Below are 23,002 nucleotides of genomic sequence, written 5' to 3'. Positions count from 1 at the left end.
AGGTGCCCTTGAGCAAGGCACCGAACCCCCAACTGCTCCCCGGGCGCCGCAGCATAAAATGGGTGCCCACTGCTCCGGGTGTGTGTTCACGGTGTGTGTGTGTGTGTTCACTGCTGTGTGTGTGCACGTTGGATGGGTTAAATGCAGAGCACGAATTCCGAGTATGGGTCACCATACTTGGCTGAATGTCACTTCACTTCATTTAGCGGATAAAAGTGTAAAATTTCTCAGAGAACATAACAAATGTTTAAACTATGTTCTATTGTGAATAAAATATTGGCTCATGTGATTTGAAAATCTTTTAGTTTTCATTTTATTCAAATTTAAAAACACATCCCAACATTTCCGGAATCCAGGTTATAAACTGTACGAGCTATGCAAAAAATGGGGTTGTTTTTCAAGCAGACACACTGTAGCAGGTTGCAGCTATCTGTATCAGGTGCCAGTTTGAATACGGGCAGAGCCCAAACTACAAAGAGGTAGGAGCGCTGTGGCAAACAGATCAAAAGACCTTTCCAGTTACCCTGCTATTTGTAAGCTTTCCTCTACTCTATCCGCCTTTGATTCAATGACCACTGATCCATACATCACAAAACCCCTCTACACAAACTCACGAGTCATGCATGTTGAGGGCTAGATGATCTCACCTGCGTTTAAGTGGCAGTCTTTGATCTGGTATTGCAGCTCATTCTCATTTGGAATGTCCTTCCATGTGGCCAAGAACACCTGACGCTCTGTTGAAGAAAAGTTTAAAGATTATCACGTGGTATTGGCCAATCAGTGTCTGAAGTGAGTTAAATCCTAGTTCCATCCAATCAATCCACTCTTTTATTAATCCTAAACTCAATCAAAACCTCAGTGTGAAACAGTGTGCTGTTTTTAGATTGAGCATGTGCGCGGCGAGTGCTTGTACCCATTTTGCCGTCCTCCACGAAAAAGACGCTGAGAGGGATCAGCGTGCTGAAGTAGAAGACATCAATACTGTTTTTCACAGCCACCTGGAGTGAGAAAGGTTGAGTGGTCAGACTTTAAATACACTTCACTGTATAAGGGTCTAAAACGCCTCTGCAGCCCGACTGCATTTTGATGCGGTCCTTATTCACCAAATGGAAAAAGAACTTTCAATTGCACAGAAAGGGACAGAGAAGGGAAAAAAATAAAGGCACAAGAACAGACGAGAAGGGTGGCAGAAATCAATGGTTGCACCCTGCTGATGAGTTCTTTCATATTTTACACCATGTAAATATTATTAGACTGCAAATCGAGCCATAGAAATCCAATGAATAAATTATGGCATAATTGACCTCTATTTTTAGACAACCAGTGTGTTTTTTCTTGGAAAGGAAGATAATTTTTATTCTTGTTTGGACATAGAAGCACAATTGGCAGACTTTTTTTGTATTTTCTGACTAATTAAGAATGTAGATTGGTTTTAAAAATAGTTCACCCAAAAATGAAAATTTGCTCACCCCCAGACTGCCCAAGATGTAGATGAGTTTGTATCTTCATTGGAACAGATTTGGAAAAAATTTGCATTACATCTCTTGCTCACTTGCAGTGAATAGGTGCCATCAGAAACATCATAAAACATCATAACACACAAGAAATTGACTCCAGTCCATCTATTAACATCTTGTGAAGTCAAAATCTGCGTGTTTGTAGGAAACAAATCCATCTTTAAAATGTTTTAACTTCAAATGGTTTCTTCACAAATGAGTCCATAATCCATAACAACGCAGTCCTTAACAAAATGTGCTGATGTGAAGATTCTGATGTGAGAAGAGGATGGGCTTTTTTATTATTGTTATGAATTATGAATTCATAATTCATGCCAGACGTCACAGTTTACAGTTAAAACACCTTAATGATGCATTTATTTCTTGCAGCTTTTCACTTCTCAAGACGTTAATAGATTGACTGGAGTCGTGTGGATTACTCGTGGATTATTGACTCTCATTCTGACGGCACCCATTCACTGAACGCTAAATTCCTCCAAATCTGTTCAGATGAATAAAAGACATCTACATCTTGGATGGCCTGAGGGTGAGTTCATTTTCAGCAAATTTTCATCTTTGGTTAATACTACCTCCTTAAATAATACATGTTTTTAAAAAAACATAATTGGATGAATCTTTCAGAATAATATATAACATGCATGTACAAAATAGAGAGGTTTAATTTTTTTTTTATGTCAAATAAAAAAAAATTCTGGAAAAGGGTGGCTGGTAAACTCATCAAAATGCATCTTTTGTGTTCCACAGAAGAAAGAAACTGGTACGGGTTTGAGAAGACAGGACAATATTAAAGGGTTACTCCACCCCAAAATGAAAATTTTGTCATTAATCACTTACCCCAATGTCGTTCCAAACCCGTAAAAGCTTTGTTCGTCTTTGGGAACACAATTTAAGATATTTTGGATGAAAACCGGGAGGCTTGTGACTGTCCCATTGACTGCCAAACAATTTTCACTGTCTTGGCCCAGAAAAGTATGAAAGATGTCATCAGAGTAGTCCATCTGCCATCACTGGTTCAACCGTAACGTGACGCTACGAGAACACTTTTTGTACGCAAAAAAACAAAAATAACTAATTTATTCAACAATTCATCCCATTTTGGTGAATCCCCGCTGGACGCAAAGTGCGTACGCTCTTCTGTGTCAGCCGCATACCGGATATGCTTTCTACGTGTATTTACGCTTTGATTTCAACCCAAACAGCGTATCCGGTATGCGGATGCGGTCATAGCATCTCCAGGTCACTCAAAGGGCATTCAGTTGCTGTTTACAGTGATGACTCTTGAGCTCATGAGAAAGCTGAACTCATTAACACAAGTCATAAACACTCTGCAGGCAGCTCAGCTTAATACTGAATACCCAGATGCTTGACACTAACAACAGTGAAGAGGAAAAAAAGTCACAGAAGGTGATCCTTAAACCAGGGACACATGAAGCAAAGAGAGCAACCCAGCAGGATGAGAGGTGGAGGAGGAAATATGCTGGGACATCGTGGTGTAAATGAATTGTAAAGGAAGGAACAGTCGGAGCAAACACTGTTGGACGTCCATCTGAAGATAAACCGACACACTGGTGTAAAACTAATGAGGCAGAAACATGTCGATATAAATCATATGAAACGATGATGACTCATAATGACATTTGTATCTGATTGATTATCTGCATTAGTAGACTAGATGCCGTGGGCAAGTACTCATTATCTAGAGTGTTTTAAAGGCGTGAAATTGAATGTTTTGCAGCTGCTGTTCACACAAATGAGCTCAGTAACTAATGAAGCACGTGGGGACGACTGACTCAATCGTGCGAGCTATGCAGTTGAGAGCTCGGAGGTTTGGTTACACAGAGATGTAATTTAAACATTAACCGCATATTTGTAATGTGTTATTTCCTGTGGGATGATTAATGCATAGAAGGGATTTTAGGAGGACCCAAGGGCGTGTGTGGGTATGTACGGGAGTGTAAAAATACACGCCAAATGGCAATAATGCATTGTACCTGTAGGTTGTTGAGCGGGTCCATTTTCATCACAGGGCCGATGGTGTTGAGAGGGAGGGAGATGTCGATGCTCTGGCTGGGCATCAGTGGTGTGTGAACGGGGAGAGGTGTGGTGGGGATCACTCCAAAACTAAAGACACAACAAAAAAAAGACAATAAAACATATGTACATACAGTATATATAAATTCAATTATATAGTCAAAGATATTTTAATTATTTAAATATGCCACAATGATCATCATCAACTATTACCACAATGACTGTAAACAGAAACACAAGCACAGACCTGTTCTTGTTGAACTGGATGGCAAAGTCAGTCATGTGCTGCAAGGCTTTATTGGTGAAGCACATGTCCATATACATGTGACCTTGACGCCGAGAGAAGGTTCCAGATATCTCCAGTCCTTTTGCTTTGACTGCTGGCAGCCATACCTTCACAAACCAAAGAAATGAGTGTTCACGGTACATTCTCTAATTTACAGTTTGTCTAATTAAGTAAGGCTATGATCTTCTCTAAGAGGATAACTACAGTCATTCTAAATTGAAGGGCAGTTAAATAGTGGAGTCTGACATTCACCTACACTCACTCACCCAAACACTGTTGCTTACAAGAACTGAGCTGGCATCCAAAAAGAAACAAAATCAGATTAAAAGAGACAAATTAAAACATATATATAAGTAGCATGAGGCACCCAGAGCACCAGGAGAATTGGAAGAACTCTACAAGGTAGTTTGTAAAGTATCCTAATAAGAACTAATTGTGCTCTGTCCTACTCTACTGACCTACTCTGGCTCTAATGGAGCTCTTTTTAATGATGTTGTACCCCCGGGAGCCCTTCTGCATGCCTGTATTTATGTCGCACATGAAGTTAATGCTCATGCTGGAGAATGAGAACAGACTGAACTTCCCTTCTTGAAAGGCTCTTCATTATGAATGAAATGGCTGCTAGTGAGATATGCCCTAGTAAATTCCGGGATAAATTTACCGTCTACATACAGCAGGCAGCTACCAGTGCCCCAACTGAAACCAGTCCTCATAAGTGACTGAACTGAAACAAGTTTAGGCTAGCAAGAATTGGATTTGCACAGGTTCCGGCTGTTTGTTTGAGAAGTGATATAATAGGTCAGAAAAGGGTGAGAGGTTATGGTTTACAGTTTAATGCTGAATAATGCTCACAGTTTTAGGTGCCACATATCCTCCTGTAGCTATGGACATTCCTGAGGACAACTCAAACAGGTCATTGAGGCCGCTACTGAGAGCAGCAGGTGTAGGAGATGGCGCAAAGGTGTTGGGTACCGATGATGGGATGAAGTTTTGGCCCACCTGTGTGACACAAACATTGAGTTCATAAGACTTCTGAGTGTCAAAAGAGTTGAAACTACTCTAGCAAGCATTTGTGTAATCTTTCAAGCAACAGGATTTCTTCATGTAGGCGATACCAGTTGTGCAGTTGTGTTAGGGAAAACCACACAAGTAAAAAGTTTGGAATAATTACGATTTTGCAGTGTTTTTAGAAATCTCCAGTGCTCACTAAGTACACACTGAGAAAATGAATTTATTTTATATGATATTGTGAAATAAATTAATATTAAAGGATCTGTTTTCTATTTTAATATAATTTAAAATGTAATTTTCCTGTGATGTCAAAGCTGAAATGTCAGCAGCCATTACTCCAGTCTTCAGTAGCATGTGATTCTTTAGAAATTATTCTAATATGCTGATTTGGCGGTCCAGTTATTATCAAATATCACTGGTGCTCAATTATTAATAAATGAAATAGTAACTGATTTTGATAACCTTTTTTTTCAGCTGTAATTATTTGTGGAAACCTAAATACGTTTTTGCTGTGGGGGGGCTCCACAAAAATATTAAGCAGCAAAAATGGGTTTTCAACATTGATAATAATGAGAAATGTTTCATTCTGAAGGATCAGAATGTGACATTGAAGACTGGAGTAATGGCTGCTAGAATTTCAGCTGTCATCACAGGAACAATTTTTACATTTTAAATGTATTTCATTCTAAAATTATTTCACAATATTAATATTTTATTAATAAATCAAATAAATGCAGCCTAAATGAGCATAAGTGATTACTTTCAAAAATATTTTTAATAACTTGATTATTCCAAACTTTTGACGAGCAGTCTAAGGAGTAAACAAGGCATTTAGGTACCAAAAAAACAACAATGAGACTTAAGTCAAATGACAAAGCAGGTTATGTTAAACAGAAGTCTTTAGAGAAGTTCATCTTATCAAGAGCATAATATCACCTCAAAACAGGATGGATTTTTGTGCATGCAAAAAAAAAAACAAAAGCAGAACACACAGCTAGGTGCCTATTCTACACAGGCTATTAAGAATCATATAAATAGCACGGACAGACGGATACGAGCGGAGAGACAGAGGAGCTCACTTACTGCAGGACTGCCCCCAACACCTCCTCCCAGATCTCCCCCGAGCTATAACAGGGAACAGAAGACCGATTTCCAGGACAACAAACAACATGAGAGAGACAGAGAGACACGTCAAGGATCCACTAATAACAGAGTTTTCCTGTTTACAAAAGACATCACACCACAAACAACATTTAAAGCCTGTTATTTCAAACTTTGTTTTTGCCATAGCTACAATCAACCTCAAAATGTAATCTTTAAGACACCCGCTGCCATTAATTCAGCAGCTGACCAAGACTGAGACGAGTGAAGCTGATGACAGAGGCGTCCCTGCAGGAAGAAAGAGTTGAGCAGCGCTTCTGGGTTCCTTTCATAGGCTGAAAGCAACAACTCCGCTTGTGTGTTAGCAAAAGTTGTGGAATATGAGAAAAAACAGATTTGTGAGTGAAGTTACTGCACTGAATTACTGAAGAAAAAAAAAAGAAAAAAAACAAATCCACTAGACTTTCTGAACAATATGAAAGAAAAAATTCACCATGTCCATAACCTGAGAGAAATATTGTTATAAGAGCTTTTTTACAGTAAAACAAATAATACAAACATAAATAAAAGCAAGGCAAGACTATTTTATCCATTGACAAAAATTGGACTGTGAAATTGTTTTATATACCAGGCGGCTGGTGAGGTTGAAAAATACGAGTTTTGGTGATATCAGCAATGAAGGAAAAACGTTTCAGTATACCAAAGTATTCAATTTGCACAATAATACTATGAATGTGCATTTAGAAAGTAAACGGGGTCAATTCTGATTTTATGTTATGTCCACATTCCTCTTACTGACCTTCAGCCATACAGTCACCTTGATTTTCACAGTGAGAAAATGAGCAAGATTAAACAACCTTGCCGCCTCACACGCAGCAGGACACAAATCACAAGCGGAGACGTGAAGTGCAACAAGCAATCTTTAGGGTACGGGAGAAATAGGTGGTTATGACAAATGCAAATTTTCTTAACCAAATCTCAATGGAGAAAAAAAAAACATTTGATGCTTTCTGAGTCATAATGTGATTCAGATTAGAGATAGACTTAGAGACCTGCTAAATGTCAATGTACATCTGATATGAGCTCAAGAGGCCGTTGAGACCATGAGTTAAAAATGCATCCCTTCAGGTGCTAAGTCCGCAGTGTTCATCTCTTTGAAACACTCACGACCTTGAGCAGTCAGATGGCTCTGCAGACCGTTCAGTGTTTAACATTCCTCGGCTCTGAGCGCTGTCTCCTTGATAAGAACGATGAACACATTGCTATTTTATTGGAATGACTCATTTAGTCAGCAGAAGTTTATTCACTGTACTGAATACAAAGCTTCGTGTTAGAGTTACGCTGCGAGTTGCGACCAGGTTTAACAATTAGCTGGAAAGGAACAAAAAAAAAGCCAATTTGTTTGACTATCCATTCTAAATCTTGTGTACCCCAGTCTATTTGGGGTCTTGGATTTTTGTTGGATTTCATGTCCATTCAGAGAATTTACTTGGGTCAATGTCATTACATTAAGCATCAAGAATCAGTGGCAGAATTATTACACCTGAACAAAATATACCAAATATGTTTCCGTCATGCTTTTATCTTTGATATGTTTATGTTCATATGTGCTTATTTCCTTTTTGATAATGTGTGTGTGTGTGTGTTCTAACAAAAACATACATATAGTACAAAAGGGGCTCAATGAGGCATGTGCAAAACAACTTTTTTTTTTATAATCAGTCATGGGTTGCCTGAGTGACTAGCTGGGTTATTGGCCTCAAAGAAGCCCTGAATAATTAGGTCTCAGCCTCATCTAACATTTCTGTTAAAGGGATAGTTCACCCAAAAATGAAAATTCTGTCATCATTTACTCACCCTCAAGTAGTTACAAACCTGTATGAATGTAGATATTCTGAAGAATGTGGGAAACAGAGGAGTTCTGGGGCACCATTGACTTCCATAGTATTTTTTTTCCGACTATGGAAGTCGATGGTGCCCCAAAACAGCCTGGTTACAAACTTTCTTCAAAATATCTTCCCTTGTGTTCGGCAGAACACAGAAATTCATACAGGTTTGGAACTACTTGAGGGTGAGTAAATGATGACAGAATTTTCATTTTTGGGTGAACTATCCCTTTAAGTGCTGTTTACAAAAAATATATTTTTTGAAGGAACATAAAACATATGAGCAGAACACATCTCTTAACAGATTTGACCAGTTTTGTCAATGCTAACTTCAAACTGTAGCAGGAAACTCCTAAATATGATGGTCAAGGACATCGCCTGAATGGCTGTACTGGCGTTGCTTTATTGGGGATGAGTTGAAGGACGCAACCTCTCCTGTACACTGCAGATCAACAGTACAGTGCAATGTGTCAAACAGCTAAAACAAAGCATACCAATTAAAACAACTGCTAAACAGAATAAATAAATAAAACACTGCTTATTTAAAAGTTTGGGGTCAGTCAATTTTTTAAAGAAATTAATACTTTTATTCAATAACAATGCAATTACATTAAATGAAATTGATCAAAAGTGAGAGTAAAAGTGACATGTACACTCTTATAAATAAATTCTATTTCAAATAAATGCTGTTCATTTGAACTTCTATTAGGAAAGAATCATAAAAAAGTATCATGGTCTCCACAAAAAATATTAAGCAGCACAACTGTTTTCAAAATGAATAAGATTAAGAAATGTTTTTGGAGCACCAGATCAACATATTAGAATGATTTCTGAAGGATCACGTGACATTGAAAACCGGAGTAATTTCCATCATAGGAATAAATTACATTCAAAAATATATTAAAATGGAAAACTTTAAAATTGTTACTTTCACAATATTTTGTGTTTTACTTTGTTTGATCAAATGAATGCAGAATTGATGAGCATAAGAGACTTCTTTCAAAAACAAATTACCAACCCCAAACTCTTTGAACTGTATGCATATGAGAATAAATCTAGGTAAGTGACTAGTGTGTCAGCAAACTATTGTGACCCAACTGGAAGTTCTTATCTCATCTTGCCAGGGGCACAAGAGCCAGCACCTCGACTTTTCCCACCAAATACTGATTTAACTGCCGGCTGTAGCACATCTCAAGTCTCACAACCTGAGTTTTGTCATTTGGCAGAGGAGTAGTTCATCAGGAGCATCACCGAGCAGGGAAACTCAATTATGAGCATATCACTGGTCTAGAGACGGGATCGTAAAGCCTTTCCTTACACCCTGTTCAACACTGCTTGAGCTAGAACAGCATCTTCACACAGCAAGTGGCATGTCTCTCTATCCTGGTTTATATAGGGCACCCGTTCAAAGCTCTGACACAGTAACTCCTCCAATTTGGGAGAAGATTGCACAGAGGAGCAGCACCTGCGCTGCCCAGATATAAATGCTTCACATGGCCATGCTGGAAATGCCTGCAAGATGCCTGCTTGACAAATCCAATTATACACAAGGAGGTGGAAATAGGCCTTTTGTGGCTCCAGGAAAAAAAAAGAACAAATAGTTTCTAGATGAGAAGATCCTCCTGGCATATACACACAATATTTCCAATAATATTCATTAAAGGGGCAGATCACCCAAACATTTCTGTCAGCATTTATTTACCCTCATGCCATTCCAGACAATACAATTTTCTTTAGTGGAGCACAAAAGAAGTTATTCTGTTAAACAAAGGTAAGATGTTCAATTTTGAAAGCTCTCAATTCAAAGCCTGACGATGACCGCTTGTGACTGAAACATAACAATCTATTCAATCATAAAGCATTCTTTGGGAGGAAAAATAATGGTGTGCCAGTCTTTTTGCATTTTATTTTTAAAGCTCAACAGCAATCGTTTACTGTCATTTTTCAAAGTTGTAAATAAATCAAAGATGTTTGGAGTATGTTACACAAGAAAATACTATTTCAGTTTTTCTACTTTAAAATTTCACATTTAATTCAATGTGTTAGTTGTCGTTTCTTGTAATTAAATGCGAAATTTACCAGCAATTTTTGGGTGCCAATTCCAAATTTTTTCAGTATATGGAAAAGAGCAGCTTAGACAATATCAATATCTTAACTTGTATTCCACAGAAGAAAGTGAAATATTTTAAGATGATGTTACAGTGTACATGCACAAATAAGTACATACATTACATATACTAACTATTGGGATGTTTAGAGTTAGTTACTTGTAATTATATATAATTTGCTGTTATTACGATTGTAAGTACATGTAATGTAACTATGTCATCTTAAAATTAAGTGTAAATATGAAACTACAAACGTACAGAAGATATTGTGAATATTTTGATGTCCTTTTAGACAGCATGATTTGCACAGATCCTGACCAAAAATGTAAATTTTCTCTTTACTTCCCTCAGGAACTGTGCATGTGTGTGTTGAGCGGAAGATTTTATGTGAGTTGATGACTGTGTATAAAGCGGTGAGACTTTCAGCCCTGGGATTCTGGTGCTGTGGTTGCAGTGAGTTTAAGAGAGCAGGGCCGGTGGCAGGTATGGTATAATACTTCTGAGCTCTCAAACAGAGTCAGAACACTTCACATACCACAGTCTCTCCACTTCAACACATGCCAGTCCTACAGCTACACCATGATCAATGCTCAAAATAATATTAAAAGGGCTATAATTTATAATTCAACAGACTTTTGGACCCACTGTATGTACTACATGCATCAAACTCTTATTGTCAAAAGAGCAGAGCAAAGGAAATCATTTCCATTATATGTACACCATAAACTGCATAGTCACGATCATTCTTCAGTTTGCTCCATTATTATTCAAGTTTGGATTTGCAGTACTCAGCAGCATTCAGCATGATGAGCGCTTGATTGGAAGTCAGAGCGCTTACGCAATCACATTCCAGTTAAGAAGCGCTGACCTCGCTGCTGTTTCACCCTGCGCTTCTTCACTTTGCTGTTCACTGTCATCAGGCAGAAGCTTGTGAGATGCGGTGACCATGGTAACGAGTGTGGTTATCGCTCAAATATACTGCTGCAATCACCTCACACTGAGTGGAGTGTTCCCTAAAACCTTTAAACCACACCTGCACCAGTGAACATGCTATCCAGGCTGAACACAAGCCTCAGAGAAACTGAGGAACAGTTGCATGGGCATACCTGAGGACATGATTGAGGCAAATGTTGCTGAATTACAATTTTCATGTAATTATTGGAAATAAAATTAATGACTAAAACGTTAAAACATTTCCACTGTTTTTTGAAAAAATTAGCACTCCTTTCATATTCACAATTAAGCAAGCATAGTTTCTACCAAAATACCATAGTTACTATAATACAGGTGTCACTACTGTAAAATCATAACAAACTGATATGAAATCTCCTTCAAACAGCATTTCTTGCATTGTTAAAAAAAAAAATGAAAAAAATAAACATTGACAGAATTTATATTTCATATAAATGTCTTGTATAAATATTTTGTATAAAAATCTAAAAACTCTTAAAATAAATTACATACATTTAAAAACTTAAAAAAAAACTGTCAATGAGATAAGAAGAAAAGTCTTAAGCCTCGTTTTCAATGAGCAGTACGGCAGAACAGTCCAGTACGATTCGGGATGATACACCCTCATCCAGCTTGCTTCAAAAAGTACCCTTACTTGAAAGTAGCGATCGAAGTCATTCTCGCACAAAGAAGAAGGCACAACATTGTCTGTATGTAGCCTGTGTGTGTAAAAATATAAAATTATTTTATTTTATTTTGTGTGTTTGCACACTTTGATGTAAACAAGCCCAACACGAATGAGCAGCATGGTGGAACAAGTGAAGGATACGCTTCATTCCCCTTGTGTTGTCATTCTCCTTGTAGCAGTGCAAGTGACGATTCTCTGTCAACCAATCAACGTTCTGCAGTGAGTCTAGTTCCACCTTTTAGGTACCGGACTGTGTTAAGTACCACAACGGAAGGATACCAAAAAAGTGTTACATTATGGTTTGCTATTTTGGTACCACTCACAACTTGTCAATGGAAACAGAAATAATTGCATAACGTACTGTACTGAACCGTACCGCTCGATGGAAATAAGGCTTTAGTATCAAAAGTTTGCTAGATAAACATTGTTTTAAAAGCTGTTTATATATTTGTACTGGAAAACAAAACAAAAATACTGATTTTTGTATACTATACTAACAACTGAGGTAACCATGGCACTCCAGTGGAAACTATGGTTATCATTGTAAATAGTTAAAATAAGGATTGTTGGACATTATACAGAACTGTAAAATCCACCAACAGAAACAGAAAATTATAAGAGAACACGCACCAAACTGTCAAGACCACCTCCAAGGAGATCCACAGCGCCTATCTGCATGGAAGACCCCTGGGGCACGTTGACGGGGGGACCGAGGTCCAGATTAAGCAGGTCTCCCAGAAGGTCACCCTGAGATGGAATGACTTGGGGTTGATCGATAGAAGCAGCCGGGCCGGCACTGACCGGACTCTCCCCGGTGTCGATACTACAAAGGAATGATGATACTCAGTGAGATGGGTAACACAAAGTGAACAAAGGATGCTTCGTTGTTCAAGTGGAGAGAGGACAACATAGTTTCTGTGTGCCACTACTTTCGATGAGTCCCCCATTGTATTACTGGACTGAGACGGATTCAGACATCCTTTTTTCGAAAAACTGAGAATCACACATAGTAATAAAACAAAAAACATGGATTCCAGACCTTTACCATGACTTAGTGATTTTGGTTTTAGGTTCTTTGTGATAATTAAAGGGGGCAAAACACACAGTTTCACCCAATCTCATGTTAATCTCGAGTACCTATAGAGTAGTACTGCATCCTTCATATCACCAAAACGTCTTTAGTTTTATCATATTTATAAAAGAAAGAGCTTTATGATTCTCTCCGAAAAAAGCCGAGCTCCAGGAGGTGCGCCGTGGGCGGAGCTAAAGAGTGACGAGCACTTGCGCCGATCACCAACAAAACAGATATTTAATGCCGTTTCACTTACTGTCTGCAGTTCTGAATCCAGCGTCGAACTGGGCCTTTTTATAAAACATTCGTCAACAAACACACTTGAGAAACTCCATTGCTGCCCCGAAAAAACAAACTGCATCCACTGTTCACGTAACGCTGTATTCTTTTGGGAAGATGAACAAGGTTATGTTTCCCTCACAACCAAAAATACACTTCTTTAGAGACATTCTTCCCGAGCGAGTCCTGTGGAGCAGTGCAGCCGAATGAAGCACGTTGATGGGCGCATTCTCGCTCTTGCTCCGGTCGATGCGTGCACGGGCGCGTTCTTCCGGGAGAAATGCCCATATAAGGGCCCATGCCCTTGCCCATGCACTACTCTTATTTTGCACAGACTGCACAAGTTATTACACTATAAACTGTATAAAGTTGTTACTACACAAAGCACAGTAAACTATTTCTATAAAATATTGCACTACTGCTATTTTGCATAGAATACATTGTTCTATCAATATTTTGCACACTCATCCAGCTGTATTTATTTATTACCACTGTTCTCACGTTTCTGCTGTTCATAATGTATATAATCCTACATTGCTCTGTTCATAATGTACATACAATCCCTACATTGCATTCCTATTTATATTCTGTATATACTCTGCTCAATACTGTATATAGCAATTCCACTGTACATTCTGTAAATCATATCTTCATTTACTCTGCACTTATATGTATATAAAACACTATATTCTTGCACTTCTGGTTAGATGCTAACTGCATTTCATTAGCTCTGTACTTGTACTCTGCATAAATGACAATAAAGTTGAATCTAATCTAATCTAATCTAATAAGGAGTTCCACTGTCAATTAGGTCAGCAGGAGCCATGTTTGAAAAAAACTTTCAGAAACTTTTACGAACCCGGAAGGAAGATTTTTGCCACAGAAATACTCAGTCAAGTTTAAAATCGTTTTTCTTTTTAAACTTTGGCCATACTTAGCACGAGAATCCAACTCTTTAACAGTGTAAATAACTCTGAATGGACGAAACAGCATTGTACCCCCCTTTTAAAGACTTTTTAAACCATTTTAGAGAGCTCACACTAACAAAGAGCCATTTTTAGTCAATGAACATTTCAAGAGGGTTAGCCGTATTAGTACCTGCCGTGCTGGATGGGCAGATGTTTGCGGTGAATGCCGTAGCTTCCCTCCACAAAGGCATTGGGGGGTTTGTGGTAGACGGAGGCCAGCGAGCCGATGTGACAGATGAGCTCGTCCAACAGGGTGGGCTCGATCAGGTCTGTTTCCTCTGAAATCAAAGGCTTCTCAGACAGCACAACCTCTTTAGCGGTCACAGGGTCAGTGGACAGCAGACGCCAGTAGATGTAGCCGCGATCACGCAGATCAGGGTTATCAGAGTCCTGAGGAGATGAAGAAAAAAGAAAAGTGTGAATGAAGAGGAAACGTGACACTGACAGCCAGACGCTGAGCTCCTTTTGAGATTTGACACTTTTATCCATCATCTGCATGTGAATGTAATATTTATGATGGTGTGGATGTGTATTGATGCTGATGGACAACAATGCCCAATGTTGTATACAATGAGCATAAGTATGCAATTCTCTTTCATTACAAATAGATTCAAATAAATAAATCTTTATCTCATATAAAGTGTGTCAGCATTTGTTAACTGTATTTTCAAAATATGGGGTGACTAAAGACCAAACAAATATACCGGTGTCATTTTCAACTGCTAATATCAAGTTGTAGTGTAAAACTACAGTTTATTATGCCCAAGCACATCTCCATCTTACCTGAGTGGCCAGACTGAGCACTTGCTGAACCAGCTCCTGAGTTTCTGAGGGCTTCTTCAGGAACAGCTTCACTATGGCTGTCAGCAGAGTCAACTGGACCTGAAAGCAACAATGCAGCGGATACTGAATCAGATCCCTGCTTTTAAACAAACTATATACTGTATACAAAACAAAAAAACACCATAACGGAAAACAACTGACAAAAAACAAAACAAAAGCAAACAAAACAAAACACACCTAAACAAACCAAACAAAAAACTAAATACAAAACAAAAAGAACAAAATAGAAAACAAACAAAAAAATAAAAATATCAAACCTGAGTGCTTTCATCATGGAAGCCCTCAAGGAAACTCTCCAAGAGCTCATCAGCGTTGTCGATACGCTCAGCATATTCACCCACAATCCAAATCATGGCAGCTCGAGCATCTGGCTCATCCAAAGAGTCCAGGTTTTCACACAGAGTGGCAATTATGCTCTCATACCTGCGCAGACAACAGGGAGGTGTTTCAGCTGCCCATTCATTATATGTTCCTTTATTCTAAGTCAACTTTTTATTTTTGTTTAGATAGACAATCTAATATACAGTGCCCTCCAAAAGTATTGGAACAGTAAGGCCAATTCCTTTATTTTTGCTGTAGACTGAAAACATTTGGGTTTGACATCAAAAGATGAATATGAGATGAGAGATTAACATTTCAGCTTTTATTTACAGATATTTTCATCTGGATCTGATTCACAACTTAGAAGATAGCACCTTTTGCTTGATCCCACCCATTTTTCATGTTGCCAAACGTATTGGAACAGATAGAATTAACATAGATTAAAGTGAAAAAGACTTAATATTTAGTTGCAAATCCTTTGCTTTCAATAACTGCATCAAGCCTGTGACCCACTGACATCACCAAACTTTTGCATTCTTCTTTTGTGATGCTTTTCCAGGCTTTCACCGCAGCCTCTTTCAGTTTTGGGGGGTTACTCCCTTCAGTCTCTTCTTTAGCAGGTAAAATGCATACTCTACAGGGTTTAAGTCTGGAGATTGACTTGGCCAGTCTAAAACCTTCCACTTCTTGCCCCTGAAGAATGAACTCCTTTGTTGTTTTGGCACTATGTTTTGGGTCATTATCTTGCTGCATGATGAAGGATCTCCCAATCAGTTTGGTTGCATCTTTCTGTAAATTGTCAGACAAAATATTTCTGTAGACTTCTGAGTTAATTTTGCTGCTGCCATCATGTGTTACATCATTAATGAAGATTAATGCGCCTGTCCCAGAAGAAGCGATGAAAGCCCAAGCCATTACATTACTTGTGTAATGTGTACTATAATGTACACCTGTGTACACTGTGTTTCAGATGAGCTTGTATGTTTGGGATCATGAGCAGATCCTTTCTTTCTCCAAACTTTAGCCTTTCCATCACTTTGGTCCATAAAATGAGTCCATAAAACCTTGTCCCAGAATTTTTGAGGCTCGTCTCCTATTCTTCTTGCTAATGAGTGGTTTGCATCTTCTGGTGTAGCCTCTGTACTTTTGTTCATGAAGTCTTCTGCGAACAGTAGATTGTGATACCTTCACTCCTGCCCTCTGGGGGTTGTTGCTGATGTCACTTACAGTTGTTTTAGGGTCTTTCTTTACAGCTGTCACAATGTTTCTGTCATCAACTGCAGATGTTTTCCTTGATCTACCCGTTTGAGGTGTTACTTAGTACACCAGTGGTTTCTTTCTTCCTCAGGCGATTCCAAATGGTTGTACTTGCTATTGCCAGTGTTTGTGCAATGGTTTGATTGATTCTTCTCTCAGCTTCACAATTGCACGTTTTTCACCCATAGACACCTCTCTGGTTTCATGTTGGTTACACGTCTAAATAACTATAAATGCAGTCTGCACGGATCTGAAACTGAGCGCAGACATTCAGTGCTATTTATTGTTTGAATAATCAATTAATAGGACACACCAGGGCAACAAAACACACCTGTTAGTCACATGTTCCAATACTTTTGGTAACATGAAAAATGGGTGGGTTCAAACAAAAGGTGCTATCTTCTAAGTTGTGTATCAGATCCAGATGAAAATACCTGTAAATAAAAGCTGAAATGTTAACCCAAATGTTTTCAGTCTACAGCAAAAATAAAGGAATTGTCCTCACTGTTCCAATACTTTTGGAGGGCACTGTATACTGAATTCCAAAACATAGCGAATTGCATACACAGCATTTTAAGGATCACAGGTGGACTCCTCTCATGAAGGCTGTTCCAAAAGATAGGTTGCTTAATAATCCTAAAATACCTAATTTTAGTCTAATTCTAAGGCAGCACAGAATGTATACTTTACAAAATATGCAATCCCAGAATACACTGTGTCAAGCTCAGTGACAAAAATAAATCCAAAGTGGTGGAGGAAGAGTTCTAAAAAGTTTCAATTAAATTAGTTGAGATGAGAGCGGTGGACTAACTTGTTGGGGTATTTGCGGAAGATGTCCCTGATGACCACAATGGCCTCCTGCACAACGTAATTGACCTTGGTCTGGATGAGGTCCAGCAGAGTGCTAACACAGCGCTCAGCAGATTGCTGTACACACAGATAGAAAAAGAAAACTCAGTTACAGCAACACATTACAATGACAAAACTCATCACAGCACTACAGCACTTCAAGCATGATGCACAATGAAAAAAGCAATCAGGTTGCTTATAGAAGAGAAGATATTTTCAAACATTTCTCTATGGAATGAGATGACACAAAAAGATATATAGGGCTGAACAATGAGGCAAGACATACCTCCACTTTGATGGCACAACGGCCGATGGCTCGAACGGCTTTCCGAACAAAGTCTACATCCACTTCAGTGGCATACTCTTTCAGTTCAGCCAATACCTACGGAAATCAACATCATTTTAAGTGGATTTCTACAGAAATCAATCGTACTTCTGAAATGAAAGGTTGAATGACCTCCGCAAATGAAAAAAACAGGGAATGGATACCTCTGTCTCTCACAAGGTTATAAGCTTGGGGGAAAAGTTCCGGAAGAGTCTGATGTTAACATTTAACAAATGGACATGTTTATGGGGCTAATAGTTTAATATAAGTAAATGAAAAGTAAATGAAAAGCAGCAAAGAGATGCATTAGAATGACATGAATTTGTTGTCATATGCAGTGTAAGCACAGCTGTCAATTTACAAGAGGCAGCTTAGAGCTTGGTGGGCTTGCTGCTTAAGCATGTGTTTTTTGCTAAACACAATGACAGACCATCACTGAATAGAAAGTGTAAGGGACCATATTCCTTTTAGGCATAACTCGGAGCAACGTAATTAGGAGAAATTGACAATGCAGCTTTACTGAAGCTGAATTTGTTATCTTTTGCAATTTAGGTCTTGCATACTCATTAAAAAAAGACAAAATCAAATAAAAGCCCATTTGTTCATCAATTAATTGTGCAGTGTTATGTACCATTCAGCTGTACATTTACTTTTTCATTTGAAATAAACTGTTGATTTGTTTTCCAGTTAATGCAATCTAAATCCCAGAGGACTGCGGCCAATATCCTAGCAACTTTTTTTTGTTAGCATCACAGGAAATTTAGGACTTTGCAGATCTATCTCTATATTTACATAACTGACAGTGAAAATCGTTGAAGATAATGATGTTATTACTGCAGCTTTAATTAAGAGCTAGAGAAATACCTCTATTATTTGAAACTAACTAGCTAACTCTGCCTACAAATGAAACTAAAGATTCTTAAATGTCAAAACTTGTTTACTTCAGAGCATGATAATAATCATGTGATACCTACACTTACCTCTAAACACTCTTTTTCAGTTATTGAGGAAATCCTTCTGAACCCTCCTCCATACAAGTTGATTTCCCTTTTCTATAAAGCTCTATGCTCCTATGGTGCAGTTAGCACTTCAGATTTAAAACTGACTTGGGAAAGAGAGCTGGGGGTGGTTATTCCAGAAGAGGAATGGGAGACTGTCTGGCTCCAAGCTAACAGGCTCTCAGATTGTAACAGGGCAAGAGCCATTCAGCTTAGAATTTTACATAGAATACATATAACGCCACACTTAAGACATAAATACATGTGTAATTACATTGCCCTAAATGCAAGTCTAATATAGGAGATTATATTCATTGCATATGGAACTGTCACATGATTCAGGCTTATTGGTCCAGTGTTGTGGCTCAATTAAATAACATCTTTGGTTTGGATCTGGAGCTGTATCCTTTGTCACTTCTTCTGGGTTTTCCCTGTAAGCTTATTTCTAATAAATTTGATAGGCGACTTTTTAGTCTGTTTAACTTTTGCTGCCAGGAAGAATCTACTGATGTCATGGATCAGTGATAAGCCTCCCTCCATCAAAGGCTGGCATTCAATTATTAGGGAGATTATTCCTCTGGAACTCTTGACCTGTATTATTCATTCTACAACAGATGTTTTTAATCGTATATGGACAAATTACCTTAATTGCATAAATGCTTCTACCTGTGACATTTTGTGGTTTGGTATGACACAGTGTTCCTAGAGGTGTCTAGACGATTCACATATTCTCCCCAGATTTTATTTTTTAATTTTGATCGGTGATACATTTTTATATTATTAGTAAAATGTGCTCATTTACTTTAAGTTGATTCTCAAAAGTCTGTGATTTTGAGTAAGGCCTGTTTGTATTTGACTGAGTTATTTTGTACATTTAAAAGACTGTATACAGCCAGACAGCTCAAGCAGGAAAAAAACTTGTTACTGCACTAACATTAGCAAAACTACTGCTCATTTAGCAAAGCATCATGCCTCATAGTAGCAGTACATGCAGTTATCCATAACTATAAGCTCTACTCTTCTGCACAATGCTAATGATAGAAACGTCAACATAACACAAACTCTTTCAAATGTCAAACATAACTGAACATTAAACATTAATAGATGTTTTCCTTTATTCAAAAACACGCTAAATTTCAATATTTAGTCTTCATATCCAGCCATATGCAAATCATGCTGGGAATTAAAAATCACTGCCAAAATAAAACTGTAAAATTAAGCTAATTCTCTTCCTTTTTTTCTTCAGTTTAATCAGTTCCTCAATTCAAGCCTCAAAACTGCTTAAGTTTCCTTAATAGATGAGGAAAACATTGGTTTTATTAGTGAAAAGTTCTAAATATTTTCTATACAACACTGAACCACAATTTCTTTAATAAAATTTCCGCACTATTTTTAATTATCACCTACATTTTTTTAATAAAAATGACAAGACTAATGACAGACTCATTTTACAGAGTAGTTTTCTTGTTGAATATCCTGTTCACACTGTGTTTAAAGCTAAGAGTCAAACACAGTTTGAAATACCTGGGCGATGTTGGCATGAGACGCCAGGCGGATCATGATATCCAGTTTCTCCAGTTTGACATAGATGGGGTCATTGTACTTGACAAAGAACACTTTGATCTCTTGCTTCAAAATCTCAGGCCTACAGATAGAGAGAAATTCAGGCTTAGTCAAAACATTTAAAACTGCTAAGCAAACAGACAACTGGACAATATTGCCATCTAGTGACAATACAGAATGTACTCGTGTGTGTAAAGACAATGAGTGATTAACACAACTATTAAACTACTGCCACAGAAAACAATTAAAAAAAAAGCTGAAAAATATAATGAGAGCAGTCTAACCGTTTCTGCACAATAAGGTTGATGTTCCTCAAGGCCACATATTGGACCTCGGGTTCCCCAGACAACAGTGTGACGAGGGGAGGAGAGAGCTTCTTCAGAAGAGTGTTGTAGTAATCAGAGTCTTTGGGCAGGAGCTCTAGAAACTTCATCAGTACCTTCACCGCTGACAACACCACAGCTGAGTTAGCATGGGAGAGACGTGGAGTCACACGCTCACAGATACTAAAAGAGACAGAAAAAGGGATTTCAGAAAGATGATCTGGTGGGGTTTTTTTTACAGAAAAGGTTTACTATCTTTATTTTCAGAAAGATATTTTCTATTATTGAGGCAGTTCCTGCCAAAATTGTTCATCAATAAATTGATCATGGAAGACAAAACCCCTATTAATCCAAAAACAAATTATTGTTTGGATTAAAATTGTACAATTGGATCCATGGATTTGGATTATTTTAAAATGTTTCACTAAAGTCAATGGAATATAAAGCGTGGAGTACCTCAAGGTTCTATTCTGGATGCTTTTTTTTTTCCACTTTCATTTGACCCAAAAAAAAAGAAAAAGAAAAAAACACTATATACTTCATTCATATAGCAAGTTATAGCACATTTCACCATGTGATTTCAGCCGTACTGACAAAATTGACAAATGGGGTTATCCCATTTGTTAGAAAATAATGTTAGAAAATAACATTACAGTTATTTTAAGACATTACTATTATTTAATATTAATAAATAACATTCAGACAGAGAAAGAGTGTGATTTGTTGAAATGTCTTGGACTGAATAAATCAATCCCTGCATTAAAAAACAAATCCTTGATTTGAATTTCTTCAGTTTGATCTTCCTGTTATAATCTATGCAATTCATAAGCACTTTGTGTGACCTGTATTGAACTATTCTTCATGCTTCTCTAAAAATTACATATGAATTCTATGAATTAAATCAAAGAAGCGTTACACCTAAAAATGAAAGGCAAATCTCTATTTCCACTCAGAGACTTATCCCCCAACAAATCTGTTAGGGCTGCAACTAACGATTATTTTGATAACCGCTTAGTTGGCCGATTATTTTTCCGATTAATCGGATAAAAAAAAGCCCAATTTTCTTTCTTTTTTTATTGACCAAAAACACTTCCACATTCTGCCCAATGTCCTTCAAACAAACGTGCCAACTGAATGCTATGGAAACATACAGTGCTTAACAATTTATTAGACCACCTGTCATAATAAAGAGAAAACACAAATATTTTAGGAATCTGTCAAAAAACTATTTAAATATAAAAATGTTATTTATTGGGAAAATAACAAACAAACAACTAAATAGTATTTATTCACATAATAACAAAATGGCCTCCTATGTCTTTCATAACAGCTTGCATTCTTGCTGGTATTGTACTTTTTGACTGTAATTGTGTATCTGAAAAAAAAACAACACTATAAAGCGATTGACATTTTTTCTGCTTTTCTTTCTTAGATAACAACAATAATTATATTATAGCATTAGAAATAGCCTACTGTTACTAAAGAGCTTATACATATGGAAGGACTAACCAATACAGAAAGCTAAAAAAAAATAAGATTTTGGTAATCACCAATATAGAGCAGCAGTGGCACAAACCTTACATCGTTTGTTTAAAACCTTACATAAATTTGTTTTAATAAATGTGTTAAGCACTGTATATAGGCTAGTGAATATAGCCTAGTTTAGTCGTCTTTACTGTCATTTCTTTATCCTTTAAAAGCACCTATGAAGCGTCTGATATTTATATTCAGATAATTACACGCAGTTATCCCTATTACAGTTCCTACTCATAAAATACGTGCACTACATGTTGACTTTTAAACCTTAATTTAACGTACAACAACAGATATTTCAGCACAACGAATGTTTTTGCGCTGAATATTAATTGTCTCCCTCTCTACTGTGTTCCGTCTGTCTGACGCGAGTGCACGCATCAACACTCAATCAGTAAAAAACAAGAAAACTCAACACAGACTGTCAGGATGGGCCTTTACGCAAAAATGGAAATACTTGCATAAATATTTGACATTTACAGATAAGGACATGACCGTAAACTGATAGTGTTTGTGCTGAGGACACACACGCATCTGTCAAAGAGCATTACTGGGCAAGCCATTACACTAATGCATTAAGGTTAGCTTAAAGCTTAAAATTAAGAATTCTCAAAATGGGCAGCTTGGATCACGTATTTCTCCCGCAGCATCTGATCATTTCACGAAGTACACATTTTAGAACATAATGCAGAACTTTGCACAGTCCAAACTGTTCAAGTCCAGCAGCTGTCAATGCATACCAGAGTAGAGTCTGGACGGTTTAAAAGATGGTCTGAAGCAGAACAGCATCGTATAGTCCCATATTCAGTTTTCAATTTTTATTAAGTCATTCAACTGTTCTCTTATTTCAGTTACAATTACATTTAGAAATCTTCTATTCATTCAGATTTGAGTCACTCTTAGACTCTTTACCGTGTATATTTAGGCCACTTTGCCATCGCAATCACTTAAATAAAATGAATGAATGAATATAGCTGAACATTTAAATCTTGCCCTTTATAGCGCCAAAACCCCGTCACTCAAGATTCATCACATCTCACCAACATAAAAGATGGTAAATTGATTGACAAGTCTCTGTTAAACTGAACCAAT

General features: G+C 37.5%; 1 protein-coding gene across 1 annotated transcript in view; it reads right to left on the bottom strand.

The window, feature by feature from the left end:
- LOC306870457 (AP-1 complex subunit beta-1) overlaps positions 1 to 23,002 on the bottom strand; it is a 37,871-nt gene that overhangs the window by 10,747 nt on the left and 4,122 nt on the right. Inside the window, exons 7-20 of the mRNA XM_079417750.1 lie at positions 20,339 to 20,560; positions 20,016 to 20,136; positions 17,455 to 17,550; positions 17,131 to 17,246; positions 14,999 to 15,164; positions 14,682 to 14,780; positions 14,029 to 14,288; positions 12,210 to 12,402; positions 5,929 to 5,970; positions 4,687 to 4,833; positions 3,796 to 3,941; positions 3,509 to 3,638; positions 914 to 998; positions 648 to 734 (exon numbers count right to left, since the gene is read on the bottom strand). Coding sequence (XP_079273876.1) covers positions 648 to 734; positions 914 to 998; positions 3,509 to 3,638; positions 3,796 to 3,941; positions 4,687 to 4,833; positions 5,929 to 5,970; positions 12,210 to 12,402; positions 14,029 to 14,288; positions 14,682 to 14,780; positions 14,999 to 15,164; positions 17,131 to 17,246; positions 17,455 to 17,550; positions 20,016 to 20,136; positions 20,339 to 20,560 — 1,910 coding nt within the window. The remainder of the gene's footprint in view (positions 1 to 647; positions 735 to 913; positions 999 to 3,508; positions 3,639 to 3,795; positions 3,942 to 4,686; positions 4,834 to 5,928; positions 5,971 to 12,209; positions 12,403 to 14,028; positions 14,289 to 14,681; positions 14,781 to 14,998; positions 15,165 to 17,130; positions 17,247 to 17,454; positions 17,551 to 20,015; positions 20,137 to 20,338; positions 20,561 to 23,002) is intronic.

Source organism: Barbus barbus (genome assembly GCF_936440315.1).
Source record: "Barbus barbus genome assembly, chromosome: 5".
Taxonomy (NCBI): Eukaryota; Metazoa; Chordata; class Actinopteri; order Cypriniformes; family Cyprinidae; genus Barbus; species Barbus barbus.
Note: the sequence above shows the minus strand (reverse complement) of the source record. Positions and strands in the feature narration are given on the sequence as shown.